The 12,350-nt window shown below is 38.4% G+C and overlaps 1 protein-coding gene across 5 annotated transcripts in view; it reads left to right on the top strand.

Annotated features, from left to right (window-relative positions):
• The window catches only part of ADGRG6 (adhesion G protein-coupled receptor G6), a 113,977-nt gene that overhangs the window by 70,643 nt on the left and 30,984 nt on the right, over positions 1-12,350 (top strand). For all 5 annotated transcript variants that reach the window (XM_064708286.1, XM_064708285.1, XM_064708290.1 and 2 more), the window contains 3 exons: positions 6,878-7,020; positions 7,719-7,833; positions 10,897-10,958. In XM_064708286.1, coding sequence (XP_064564356.1) covers positions 6,878-7,020; positions 7,719-7,833; positions 10,897-10,958 — 320 coding nt within the window. The remainder of the gene's footprint in view (positions 1-6,877; positions 7,021-7,718; positions 7,834-10,896; positions 10,959-12,350) is intronic.

Below are 12,350 nucleotides of genomic sequence, written 5' to 3'. Positions count from 1 at the left end.
GTATTTTCTTATTTCTTCATTTTGGATAGTCAAGGATAAGTCTGTTGCAGTCTTAGACATTCTACTATTTCCCTTAGTTTTTAAGTACTTCTTGTTCTATTTACCTTCATGTTCAACTAAACAGAAATTCACTCCACAGTTAAAATTTAAGACTTGCCATTGAAATATTATGGCCTTAACTTTATCTTTTACAGAAGTGAATATTTTAGTTTTAACTCTTAACTCACTAAGCCTTATTTCTCTTTTCTGAATTTTCTACAAGATCATAGCCTTCTTTTTTCCAAAGTAGTATAATAATTCTTAAAATTGTTCTTTGAGAAGGTTTCTTTACATGAATTCGTATTCTTGTAATTCAGATAACATATTTTTGCATTCCTTTTGGATTAGTATTTTATACAGTAGTTAAAAAAAAAACCCAAAACCAACAAAACAACAACCCCAAGCTTGTTCTATGCATTTTGCTTTGCTCCACACGTATTTACCACACTGCTTCCTCATCAAGGAGGATCCATAAAGCTGAGAGAGCTGAGATCCATAAAGCTGGGACAGCTGTCACTCTCCCCACCTAGTGTTCTTGCATACGAAAGAGGAAAAATCATTAGAGAGAATGATTCAGAGAAGAAATAGTAGCTGGAAGTGGGAGGTAGGAAGCTGGCTTTTTTTGTCACATTAAAAATAGGTGTTTTCCAAAAAAATATTTTAAACTACTGCATTCTGGAGAAGAGCAAAACAAAACAAAATTATTGAAGTGGATTGTTGCTCTTTCATTGCTGTGTTGTATGAGCTGCAGAAATCCAAAGTACACCATGCTTGCTAGGCATTTATGTACCCAGTGATGAGAGACAGAGTGCCAAGTCCAAAAGTGCATATTATTATCAGCACCTCTAATACTGTGACATCTCTGGATGACAGCAGTATGTACCAAGCTAATACTTTGGTAGATTATTAACTATTTTAATAGACAGAGTCTTATAAAAGCTATATTTGACTTTATGTCAATGTTCATGTTTTCCCCTGGTTGTACAGTTTTTGCCTCTTAATGAAAGGGCAGCTGTTCCAAATAGACAGGAGTTCAGCAAGAGCTATGGATATAGCTGTTTCTTTGTCCCCATTATTTTTGCACAAACCTTTGAAAATTAAGCCAATTTGTGGATTTTATGCATGTGAACCAATTTTGTAGATAAACTATAAATGTGTTTGTTTCTTTCATTAATTCTTTGCCTTTTATGACTCTGCAGCTTTGTCAAAACTTCCTGTGACTGCTGCTGCTGCTGCCTTTCTCAGAAAAGTCCTACTGATCCTAGGTTTTATCAGATGACTACATAGGGCTGCCTCACAGTAGGGGAAATGGTCTTTATTAAAGAGTTCAGCTCCCTTGCTTCCCCTTTCTTCTCTTATTTTGCAAGCAGTTTTGAGAATTCAGGCCCTAATTAATTTATGAATTTTTCTCCACTTAACATACAGTAAGTTTATGCTTGTTCCAATATCACTGCTTGATTGTCATAATTTTGGCCTATTTCCAGTGTTGGGCTGCTCCTTCTATGGGAAACGTTATTAATGTTAGCACTGTTAAACATCTCATCCAAATTAAAAACCACAGTAGTAGCCATCTGCGTAAAAACTACTAAATCTAAACAGAAATCCCTTGTCTTGGAAATAAAAATAGAGAGGAAAGCAGTTAATCAGAGCTACCCATGCCCAGTCTTGCTCTTTTGAAGTCTGTGGAGTTTTGCCACCAGTGTTAGTGAGGCATATTCAGGCTCCTGCATGCTGTGTGTCTTGGGTCTTGTTTTGCTTAATGGAAAGTGTAATGCACTTGGATAAAATGTTAATTAGATTGTGTAATAGTTTTAGACAAGAGGTAGCAACATTAGAACAGCATAACTTTTGGGTTTCTAGTCCTAAGTAAAGTATTGGGCTTTTTACATTCTTTGTCGATTACTTCAATTTATTTTTTATTAAATAACTTTGCTATTCTTGTTATAAATGAACAAATCTGTGATGTCTGTTCCTATTTCAAAAGTTTTCTGGGTTTCTACCAGTGAGGTTTTGCGAAGGATTTGGACCTGGCCCTCCTCTACTACACACAACTTCAATTTCAGTTTTACTGAAGGTAGTAAGGGACAGCCTTAACTCAGGCTGAGAAATATTTCAAAATGCTGCATAACATGTGCATTATATGTAATATTTCTGTCTCAAAAACCAATCAAAAAAGAACAAGTGAAAATCCTCAAGTTTCTCCACAGTGCCCCGTTGGCATCTTTTGTCCATGACCTGTGAAGAAAGCCTTCATCACAGATTCAAGAATTTGAGATTTCCTTTTGAGTGACTGAAGGATGATCCCTTCTTAGTCTCCTGCTGAAGCTTCCTGCCCTTTTCCAGCTTCCAATGACTTATTTTGTCTTTCCGCTGACTTTAACTAGATTTAGTGAAGATCTGACATTGTTAGATGCCATTTTTAGAAAAGCAATGTATTGGGGAATAGGGAATGGGGGTTTTCTTCATTGTTCCAGATCATAGTGCAAGTGTAGCCAAAAACCCATTTCAGCAAAGACCAGCTGTTCCATGTGAGGGATTCCAGTCCTTTCTGGTTTGACTTTGCAACACTCTCTAGTAATGAATAGCCTTCATACCAAATTATCACATATTAAAAGTGCTTTCTGTTGAAAGGCTGTAGTTGATTGTATTCCCACACCAGATCTGCAAGGAGGAGCAAGACCCAGAGACACAAGCCAAGGCATGAGACGTGACCATGGTGCTTGCAAAAATTCTTCTGCTACAAGGGTCATTGACTTAAAAGGAAGGCTTAGGATGCTTTTATTTCTAGTAGTCCAAAAAGTAGCTGCAATTTTTAGTTTTGTGTCATGAAGTCTCAGATTTTATATTCTAACTATAACATCACCTTCGCCAGGGAAAGGAAACTCTTCATCCTTGACATTTCTTTGAATGTGTCTGTTAAGTCATATCTTTTTGCTCTCTGTTTTGAAAACTTTAATATGTTGCAGTCAAAATCACCTCAAGTAAAAGATTATTCGCAACTCAGATGCTTCTGTGGAATTCTTTTAGTTTTCCTCTGCTTTCAAACTAATTTCTGTCTTACTCTGTGAGTTTTCTAACATTTCGTCTGCTCTTTGTATTGCATCTTCACTGAGTGACTTATGGAACAGTCAGCTCTTTTTTGTCTGTCCAGTTAACGTGAAGCAGTTAAAACTGTTACTGTCATATTTTCTGGAAAAATCCCTTTGCTCGGGATTTCTCTCCTGGGAAGCTGAGAAGGCTCAGATAAAAAAGAAAACAATAATTGTTTCATTGCTTCGCCTGTGTTTTGCTGCTTTAAAATGTATTTGGAGATTGTTTATCCAACAGGTGGTTGTTTCATTAGTTTCATGTGAATTGTTTTAACTTAGTAACCAATCACAGTCAAGCTGTGTCAAAACTCTAGAAAGAGTCATGAGTTTTCATTATTGTCTTTTAACCTTCTGTAAATATCCTTTCTGTATTTAGTATAGTTTATTATAATATTCTTTAATATAATATAGTATCATAAAATAATAAATTGACCTTCTAAAAACATGAAGTCAAATTCATAATTTCCTTTCTCTATCTAAAAAACCCTGCAAATATGAAATAAAACCTCACAAGTGACTCTGCAAGCCTACCTGTGTGGCCAGTCTTCAGTTATTGCTATCCATCACCACTTATCTTCAGAGAAAACAAAACCATGAGATTAGTAAAGAATTTAATGTTGACATTTGAAAACTATTTAAAATATGCCAGTATGGTAGTCAGCTCTGAAATTCCCAGGACTTTTAGTGGAAATTAAGATTCCGCAAGTATTTCAGTTCTTTAAAAATAGTTGTTTATATTCTTTAAATCAAGTTATACTAACTGTGAAGGAAATTAATAGTGACTTGCGAAGCAGTTCACCAACAGTAATTCAGTATTAGTTCAGCCTGTGTAGTACAACAGAAAGGAGACATGTGCATTGCTAATTACCAGCTGCATCTCTCCAGGTGCAGGGCAGCCTGTGCTGCAGGGCTCCGTGGTTTGTTAATCCTTCCTCCGGGCTGCTCGCAGGGCGCAGCAGCGCGACCACAGCCCGCGTGTAGGCACACTGTCCTGGAATAGCTCTGAGTCACGCTGCCGGAGAAGAAAGCTGGCTTTGTGGTCCGGGCCGTGGCAGCACAGGCTCCACCACCTCCTCCTGTGCCTCTGATGAGGATGCAGCTTCGTAAATTCCTCTCTCTGAGCCAGCTTAGCTCAACAGACCACGACAAAGTGGGATAGACACTGGTCTTCCCAAGCTGTCCTGCTTGCTCCAGCTGTCACCATTTCAGTCAAAGAAAAGAGAAACATACTAATCCCTGTTGTGTTTACCTACACCACTGTCCATTTTTTTAAATTATATTGATGGCAGTAATGTTGGCAGTACAGGTTACTATAGATGATGTGGAATTTGTAATTGATTACTGCTGTGAGAATCTATCTGCCTTTATTTGCCACACAATAAAAGATTTAAAGTTGGATGTAGCAAATCCAGTGACACCAGCAGAGCATGGCAGCATTGCCATTTATTTGAATGCAGGCATACTGTTTCCCAAAATGAGAATTTGCTCTTCACCATTATAATGTTTTCTTTCTGGGATCTGAGTGTGACAAAAGTGGAAGGAAGCACTGAACTTCATATTGCGTCAGCTGTCAAGTTAAAAGGTATTTATTTAGTCTGGGAAGCTAGCATGAGTCATTCTGACAAGTTTGTGGAAATTGTTTTCATCGTATTATGGAGTAGGCTCTTATTATACAGTATACATGACCTGTGCTTTAGGAGTTTCTCAGAAAACAACAGATTGGTTTAAGGGATTCTTTTTGCCAGTGCTTCGCAATCAATACTTTTCTCTGTAATTTTTCAATATAACTGCAACCAGTTCTACCTCATCTATCATTATCCCTTCTCTTTTGTTGGCATTGTCCTTCCTCACAGGTATGGATACTAAATATCAGTTTGGTTAGTTGGGAATCCTGAAACAGGCAGCTAAGCAGTAGTGGTGGCTGTTCAGGATGTCTGTTCTGCAGCCAGAGTGCTGAGGTAGGGAGTGGCATCAGTATATTAAGTTTTCCTCTTCTGAAGTAAAGGGAATGGATGACTGAAGCCAGAATCTTTTAGGAAAGATGGTTAAATGCCAGGAGACTCTGGAGCTGAAGTACTGGAGGGCTGAAGGAATTGGCAGTACTGTAGGCAATTTCCATACTTCTGCTAAAAATAAATGCTGTAATAAATTTGTGCTTGTAACATATCTGAGGTATACAGAAAAAGCCTGCTAATGCATATCCACCCTACTGAGGCTATTTGCCATATAGATGTTAAACACCCCACAGAGACCAAAGGAATGTTAGGAGGAACTCAGTATCTCTGGGAGCAGGGAAGGAGAGACCTGGCCTGAGATAGCTGGAATTTCTCTGCTAAAATACATCCAGTGGGAAAGGAGAAAGCCAAGCCTGCAGGTGGTCACATTTTTATCTTTCTTCTCCAGTAACATGTAATCAGTAAAGCAGTGAATATGTCAAGAAAATTAGACACATCTGGAAAGTGCAGCTCTGAGCTGTCATCATGGGGATGACTTTCTGAAAGACTTTTTTAGTTGAAGTCTTGGTCTGTCTAGAAAGGACTACCTGAGAACCCTACTGGCCCTCTTCAGCACCCCTACAGATTTTTTCTGCTACTCTTCTTCCTGTAGTCCACAAGCCCCTTTAGCTCACTGTTGCTTTCTTGTGGCACAGGGGGCCACAGGTGGAAGCACCCTGATGGGTGTGTGCCCTGCTCACTGTATGTGTGCTGGCAGTGCCACCGCTCCCCAGGCTGCCAGGAACAGCTCACACGCCCCAAAGGTCTGTCTTTATTCAGGCTGATGGGTATCCAAGGGCACGGCTAAGATGAAGACAGCCCAAAGCATGTTTGCTTTTTCCTTTTTTCCACATTTTGGCTTCCATGGACATCCAATGTTCCATGCTTTAGAGGCTTACCTCCTACTAGCCAGAGCCAAGCAATGCTCTTGGGTAACAACATATTCTCATCTCCAACATTTCCTTTTGTCCCAGGAGGAAATTTCTGTGCCTTCCACTCTGGGCTTATTTCCTGTGTCCTGCTAGAACTGGTTTGCTGTTCATGATTTCCCTTCCAGAAAAGCAATGTTTTGGGACAAGGGTGGGGCCTGTTTTATTTTGTTCACAGGAAAGAGTCTTGGGCACTTTGAACTACTTCTGATGTCCAAGAAAGTAGCAGTGGGCTACAATACAGAAACAGCTATTAGTGCTCAAACTTCGATTAGTCATCTGAGGAACTCGACTTTCCTAATTATGACTAAAAGCTTCAGAAGTATGTCAGGGTGTTTTTCACTCCATAAAAAAAAACTTAAGAGATTTAAATGTTAGGCATCTGTTCTTTGTTAATCTCCTAGTCTTTCTCTGTATTCCAGAGGTGGATCCTTTGGAGGATGACTTGTCCCACCCTGACAAGTTTTGTGAGGTGGGATGAATCAGCTCTTAAGTTCCTAAGCCATTAGCAACCAGATGTTTAAAATTAATTAGGGCTCATTTAGAATTTACAACTCTATGGTTTCATCTTCTGAACTCTTCTGAGAACATTTTTTAGCTCTTTTGATGAGATGCTTTTTAAAGGTAACTAGGAGATGAAATTTCCCAGCCATATTTTCTTTTCATGGTCCTATATATACTAAAATATTAATTTACAGATAATGAGCAACACTGTTTTGGTGACACTGTTCCATACTCAGAAAACCAGGGTTTGTCAGATATTTTTATTTCCACACATTTGGCCTCTGCTCTCCTGACTGAAACACTTGGATAATTTTCTTTGCAGTTTCAGTGCTTTGGCTCTTCTGGTTTATAATTCTACCAACAACATCAATTTAGAAGAGGAAGACATCCGACAGAAGCTCATAAGTAACAATCGAACCATGGAAGAGGGATATCAACTTCATACTGTGGATGTTGATCCAGTGGGTAAGTAGTGTTCAGCTTTGTTACACAACAAATTTTTTTTTCTTGTTCATAAATAAGCATCTTCTGTGTTAAAATAATCACATATTTCCAAACAGTATGATGTTTTCAGATTTTAAATTGTCCCTATAAACCTAGTTGTTCCACTAATCTCAAAGAGCCATGCTCAAAATACCACTTTTAGTGCAAACAAAGTTGTTAAAATTGCTTTAGTCAATGTCTTGCTGTCTGGTTGAAAGAGGCTTGGAGGTTCCTGACAGCTCCTCTGGTGGTTTGAGGATAACAAAATATGCATTACAGCCAGAGCTAAAATGAGACATTTTGGACCTCCAAGGCCCCTCATCCCCACTTCTCAATGGTGTTTGTGTTTCTGACAACAATTGCCCTTAATCAATCTTCTTTTAGCTTTAATTTCTTCCCATTCAGCTTCTAGCAAAGATTGCCCTTCCTTTGGAAGGGAGGAGGTGGAGGCTGCTGGAGTGCATGGATGCAGCAGACACATTCAGGTCTTACCTTTGAGCAGCAGCAGCATGGATGATTCCCTGTTGTGCACCCCTCTATTGCCAGTCTATTGCAAACAATCAAGCATTTCATTTTAAGACAATTTTGTGCTGTAGGCTGGTTGATGAGCTGTGGACAACAAATGGAAGATGATTAGGGGAAGAAATTAATTATTAACACTGATATACTCATTTTTACAGAAAAATGTTTAGCTGAAGAAAACCCTCCAAACTATTTTTGGCCAGATACCAGGCCTACTGTGACAAACTTCACGTTTTGCCACGGGAGCTCAGTTCAGACTGCGTCAAGAACCTGGTAGGTTTTCAAATATCCGAGAAGATGAGTTGTTTCTGATGCAACCTTCTGGTTATATATAGTTATTATTTAGTTATATATAATGGCTGCCGTTGTCTAGTATTGTATTTCAGGAAGATTTTTTCTATACCGTGAGAGAGTAGGGAAGTGCAGTAATATTTTCTATTTCATTGATAAGAAAAAAACTCATCTACCACTTCTGTAGGGCATATTGAGGCCCACAGTTAATACGTGTTTAATGGGACTATAAAAATAAAATCTTCTTACAGAATAAACTGTATTACTCAAGTCACAGAATCATAGAATGGGTTTGTGTTGGAAGGGAGGCTAAAGATCATCCCCCTGCCTTGGGCGGGGATACTTCCCAGTAGACCAAGTTGCTCAGAGCCCCATCCACCCTTGCCTGGAACCCTTCCAAGCATGGGGCTTCCACAACCTCTCTGGGCAACCTGTGCCAGTGCCTCACTACCCTAAAACTAAAAAAAAATTCTTTCTAATATCTAACTGAAGCCTAATCTCTTTCAGTTTTAAACCATTTGCCATTGTCCTATCACTACATGCTCTTGTAAAAAGTCCCTGTTCAGATCTCTCGTAGCCCCCTTTAGGTGCTGGAAACTCCCCAGAGCTTTCTCTTCTCCAGGATGAACAACCCCAACTCTCTCAGGTTCTTTAGAGGAGCGGTGCTCCAGCCCTCTGATTGTTTTTGTGGGCCTCCTTTGTAGGAAAAAGGAAATAGAAAGTAGGGGGAGAACTGGGAGTTGTAAGTCCATAGTTTTCTTATCTTGCAGGCCCCAGAGATGGATGCAGCTGGATGCATCCAGCATTTCTGGGCTGCATCTTCCACCAACATCCCCAAATCCTTCTTTTCAGGGCTGCTTTTAATCCCTTTTCCTCCCAGGTCTCCAATTGTGCTTGAGATTGCCCTGACTCGTGTGCAGGACCTTGCACTTGGCCGTGACCTTTATGTCATCGTACCCAAAGCTTCAAATTTGCTACTACTCCACCACTACTATCTAACTTGTGTAAGAATTAGAATAAAATTCTATGAAGATGAGCTGTGTATTTGGTTTAATGCAAAACACCTCATCTCATTAGGGGAAGAGTAAAAGAAATTGTGTAACAAATATTTTGCCAGTAGTTAGTCATAATTGAAGGTGGGGATAATCTTATGCTTAAAGATTTGAACTTGAGTTTTTAAGGTTTAAGAAATTTTCCCTAATGTAAGGGTTTTTTTGCAAACAAAAGACTGACTCTGTATGTCCATTTCCCATTTGTAAAAGGGGAATATTATCACTTCTGTTTATATATTACCAAAACATTATGGCTTTGATCTCCTTTGAGTGCCTAAAACATGGTTATGATGATGCAATATTAATTAATTGCTTCAGTATTTAGGAAGATTACTATTAAATGCAATATATTAGTCTTATCCACCCACATTGCATCTGGAACATGTTCTGAGAAGACCAGATCTCTTACTTTTTCCAAATAGTATGGTAACATGGATATGAATCAGCTTTGAGTTTCAATGCCAAACAGGAAAGCAACCCGCATTATACTTAAATAACTCACTTCCTCAGCCTCCTAATCTTGTACAAGAACTGATTCTGACTGACCAACTTTTGTTGTAGAGTGAGTAATGCAGAAATCAAGTTGTCTTTATGTCAGAGCCTCAGAATATTAAAAATTAAGGTTTCTGGCCTTTGCTGTTCAAGTGTTGTTTATCTTTATTATTCATTTGTGGTCCACAAATGATTGTGTACAGCACTTCTCATTTAAAAAAAAAATTCCTGTGTTCTGCCCTGTGTTGTGTCTTCCTGTGCCTCCGCTAGCTTTTGCCAATATGGAACACTGGTGGGATTTGTTTGGAGAGAAGAGGAAGCTCTTCTAAAAGTCTCTTCTTGTCATCTGCATTCCACAGTAGATGATTACCTGTGCTGTTACAATAAATGTGATCAGCTGAGGAATAATGTTGTTTTATCATGTGCTGAGTAAAGGGATAAATTTTTCCCCTTTACCATCCTTCCTCTTTCCATGCTGTGATAGCATGATTGTATTTAAAGAAAACTGAGGCAAAAGTGTTTAATTTTGGAGCCATTTTTATAGGGTGACAAAGGCTGAGGGAGCTGGGCCTGTTCAGCCTTGAGAAGAGAGGACTGAGGGGACCTCATCAATGTCTATGAGTATCTGAAGGGAGGGTGCCAAGAGGATGGGTCCAGGCTCTGTTCAGTGGTGCCCAGCAATAGGACAAGGGGCAGTGAGCAGAAAATGATGCACAGGAAGTTCCACCTGAATGTGAGGAAGATCTTATTTATTGTGTGGGTTACCAAGGACCAGAATAGATTATCCAGAGAAGGTGTGGAATATCCCTCACTGGAGTTACTCAGGAACAGTCTGGACACAATCCTGTGCTGTGTGCTCTGGAATGACCCTGCTTGAGTTGGGCAGTTGGACCAGATGCCCACTGTGATCCCTTCCAACCTGACCCATTCTGTGATTCTCTATTTTGCTATGGTAAGGCTTTAAAAAAAAAAAACATTCTGTGATTCTCTATTTTGCTATGGTAAGGCTTTAAAAAAAAAAACACATAAAGGAATCTTTATATCAGCCCCTACCTTTGGACCTGCATCCAATAGTTACTTACCCTAGTTTTCACTGGTGGAATAAATTTATACTTTCACATGGCTCCTGTGCATGTTCTTATGAGAGGCAGTATGCCTTGCTATGGGCTAGATCAAAGCCATTAATATCAAGGAGAAATTACAGAAACAGCATATGCCTAGACCATAATAGGGGCATAATAGTTTGTGTCAATATTTGGGTCTTTCCTGAAACACAAAACCAGAATTTCCACTGAAAAACTGGGATTTGTCTCAGCACTATCTTGTAATCAATCATATACTTTCACTGTCAAGTGTATATATTGTGTTTCACTAGGGGCCATGTTGCTATGAATTTTGGTAATTGAGAAGAGTGGACCACTGTGAAACCTACATAAGAATTATGAAATATTTATGTAATTTTATGTTATTTCATGTGAATTTTCTCATTTTCCCTCTTTAGCTATTTGGGTCTGCAGAATTATACATCCTACTGGGGTCAACCTGATCTTAGAAATTGCACAGGTGGGTGTATTAGTGTTGGTCTTTGGAGGAATATATTTTCTCCTTATGCTAAGTTCTTTAAAAATATTTCTCAAAAAATCAGTGCAAAGTAAATAATTAAACTCCGCAGAAGTGCACCCAAGTTCAATTCAGCTCACCCATTTGGAGCTCTAGAAAGCAATTACTGAATTAAATCAAACTCTTCAGGCAATTTAATCAAGAGAAAAGGAAGGTGGTATATTATCGCTGTTTGATATTCAAGTTAGGAAAATTTTTAAATATTTTGAATGCCTGCTAGGGGAAAGGCTCCTGCTCTCTTCACTGGACTTACAATCAGATATTTGTAGATTTATTCTCTGTTTCTAAAATACCCTTTTATGTCAGTTTGGCCATGAAAGAGTAATAAAATAAAAGGACAACAATGTTATAGTCCCTTTTTTTAGTGCCAAAGCTAGTGAAGAGAATTATACAGTCATATGTATAATATGCAGAGCACCTACAGTAAGCTCTTGTTCTGAACTGCTGTCTTGGAGAAGCCTCTTTTGGTGTCCTAGGGAGCCTGGCTGCCTCACTCAGTCAATTGGGTACTTGCACTCAAATTATGTGAAAAACATCATGTCATGTAAGATGTAAAATGAACATTCCAAAGTAAATATATCACAAAAATGTATTATAAAAAACAACCCATAGTCAGTTGAGAAACTAAAAAGGATGATCTTTCAAAATGTTATTGGCAAATTAAAGAAGGATGATCTTTCAAAATGTTATTTGCAAATTCCATTAAATCTTAAATATTCTGATGTTGTTAAAGGTTAGTGTTTATATTAGTTTTCTATCAAGGTGGCATTGAAATTACAGTTTAGCATGTTTTGCCATTGGACATGCTATCAAACTTTCCTTATCAGGAAGATTCTTGTAATGAAATTTGCTTGTGTGTTGTGCTTGCCAGGCCTCTGACAAGTAAGAGTAGCATCCTCTGAAAGAAGAGAAACATTTGCAAGGGGGTCAGGCTTTCTTCAGAAAGCTTAAAAGAGTGAACACTTTTTCAGTAATAGAGACTTTGGATGCATTTGTTTCACTTCAAGAGTGAAACATTTTCCCAGTGAAAAAGAAAGGATAGCATAAGGAGGAAAAAAAAAGAGATACTATTCATTGTATTTCTTTCTTTTTCATTCAGTCCCCCCTTTTATAATAGTTCTGATTTACAAACTCAAATCAAAACAAAGAAAAGAAAGACACAGCCAATGAGGATAGTATATAATCAGCACATCCTATATGCTTTTTTAAAAAAAATTATGTTTGACAAAATGATGAAATCCTATGTTCGTTGCATATACCATAGAAAATACCCCAGCTTTCAATAGTGATGATAAAAATTTGTATTTCTGAACTACTTCAGGACTGTAATGCATT

Source organism: Zonotrichia leucophrys, chromosome 3, assembly GCF_028769735.1.
Source record: "Zonotrichia leucophrys gambelii isolate GWCS_2022_RI chromosome 3, RI_Zleu_2.0, whole genome shotgun sequence".
In the NCBI taxonomy this organism is placed as follows: Eukaryota; Metazoa; Chordata; class Aves; order Passeriformes; family Passerellidae; genus Zonotrichia; species Zonotrichia leucophrys.
The sequence above is the reverse complement of the archived record's forward strand: the minus strand, read 5'-3'. Positions and strand labels throughout refer to the sequence as shown.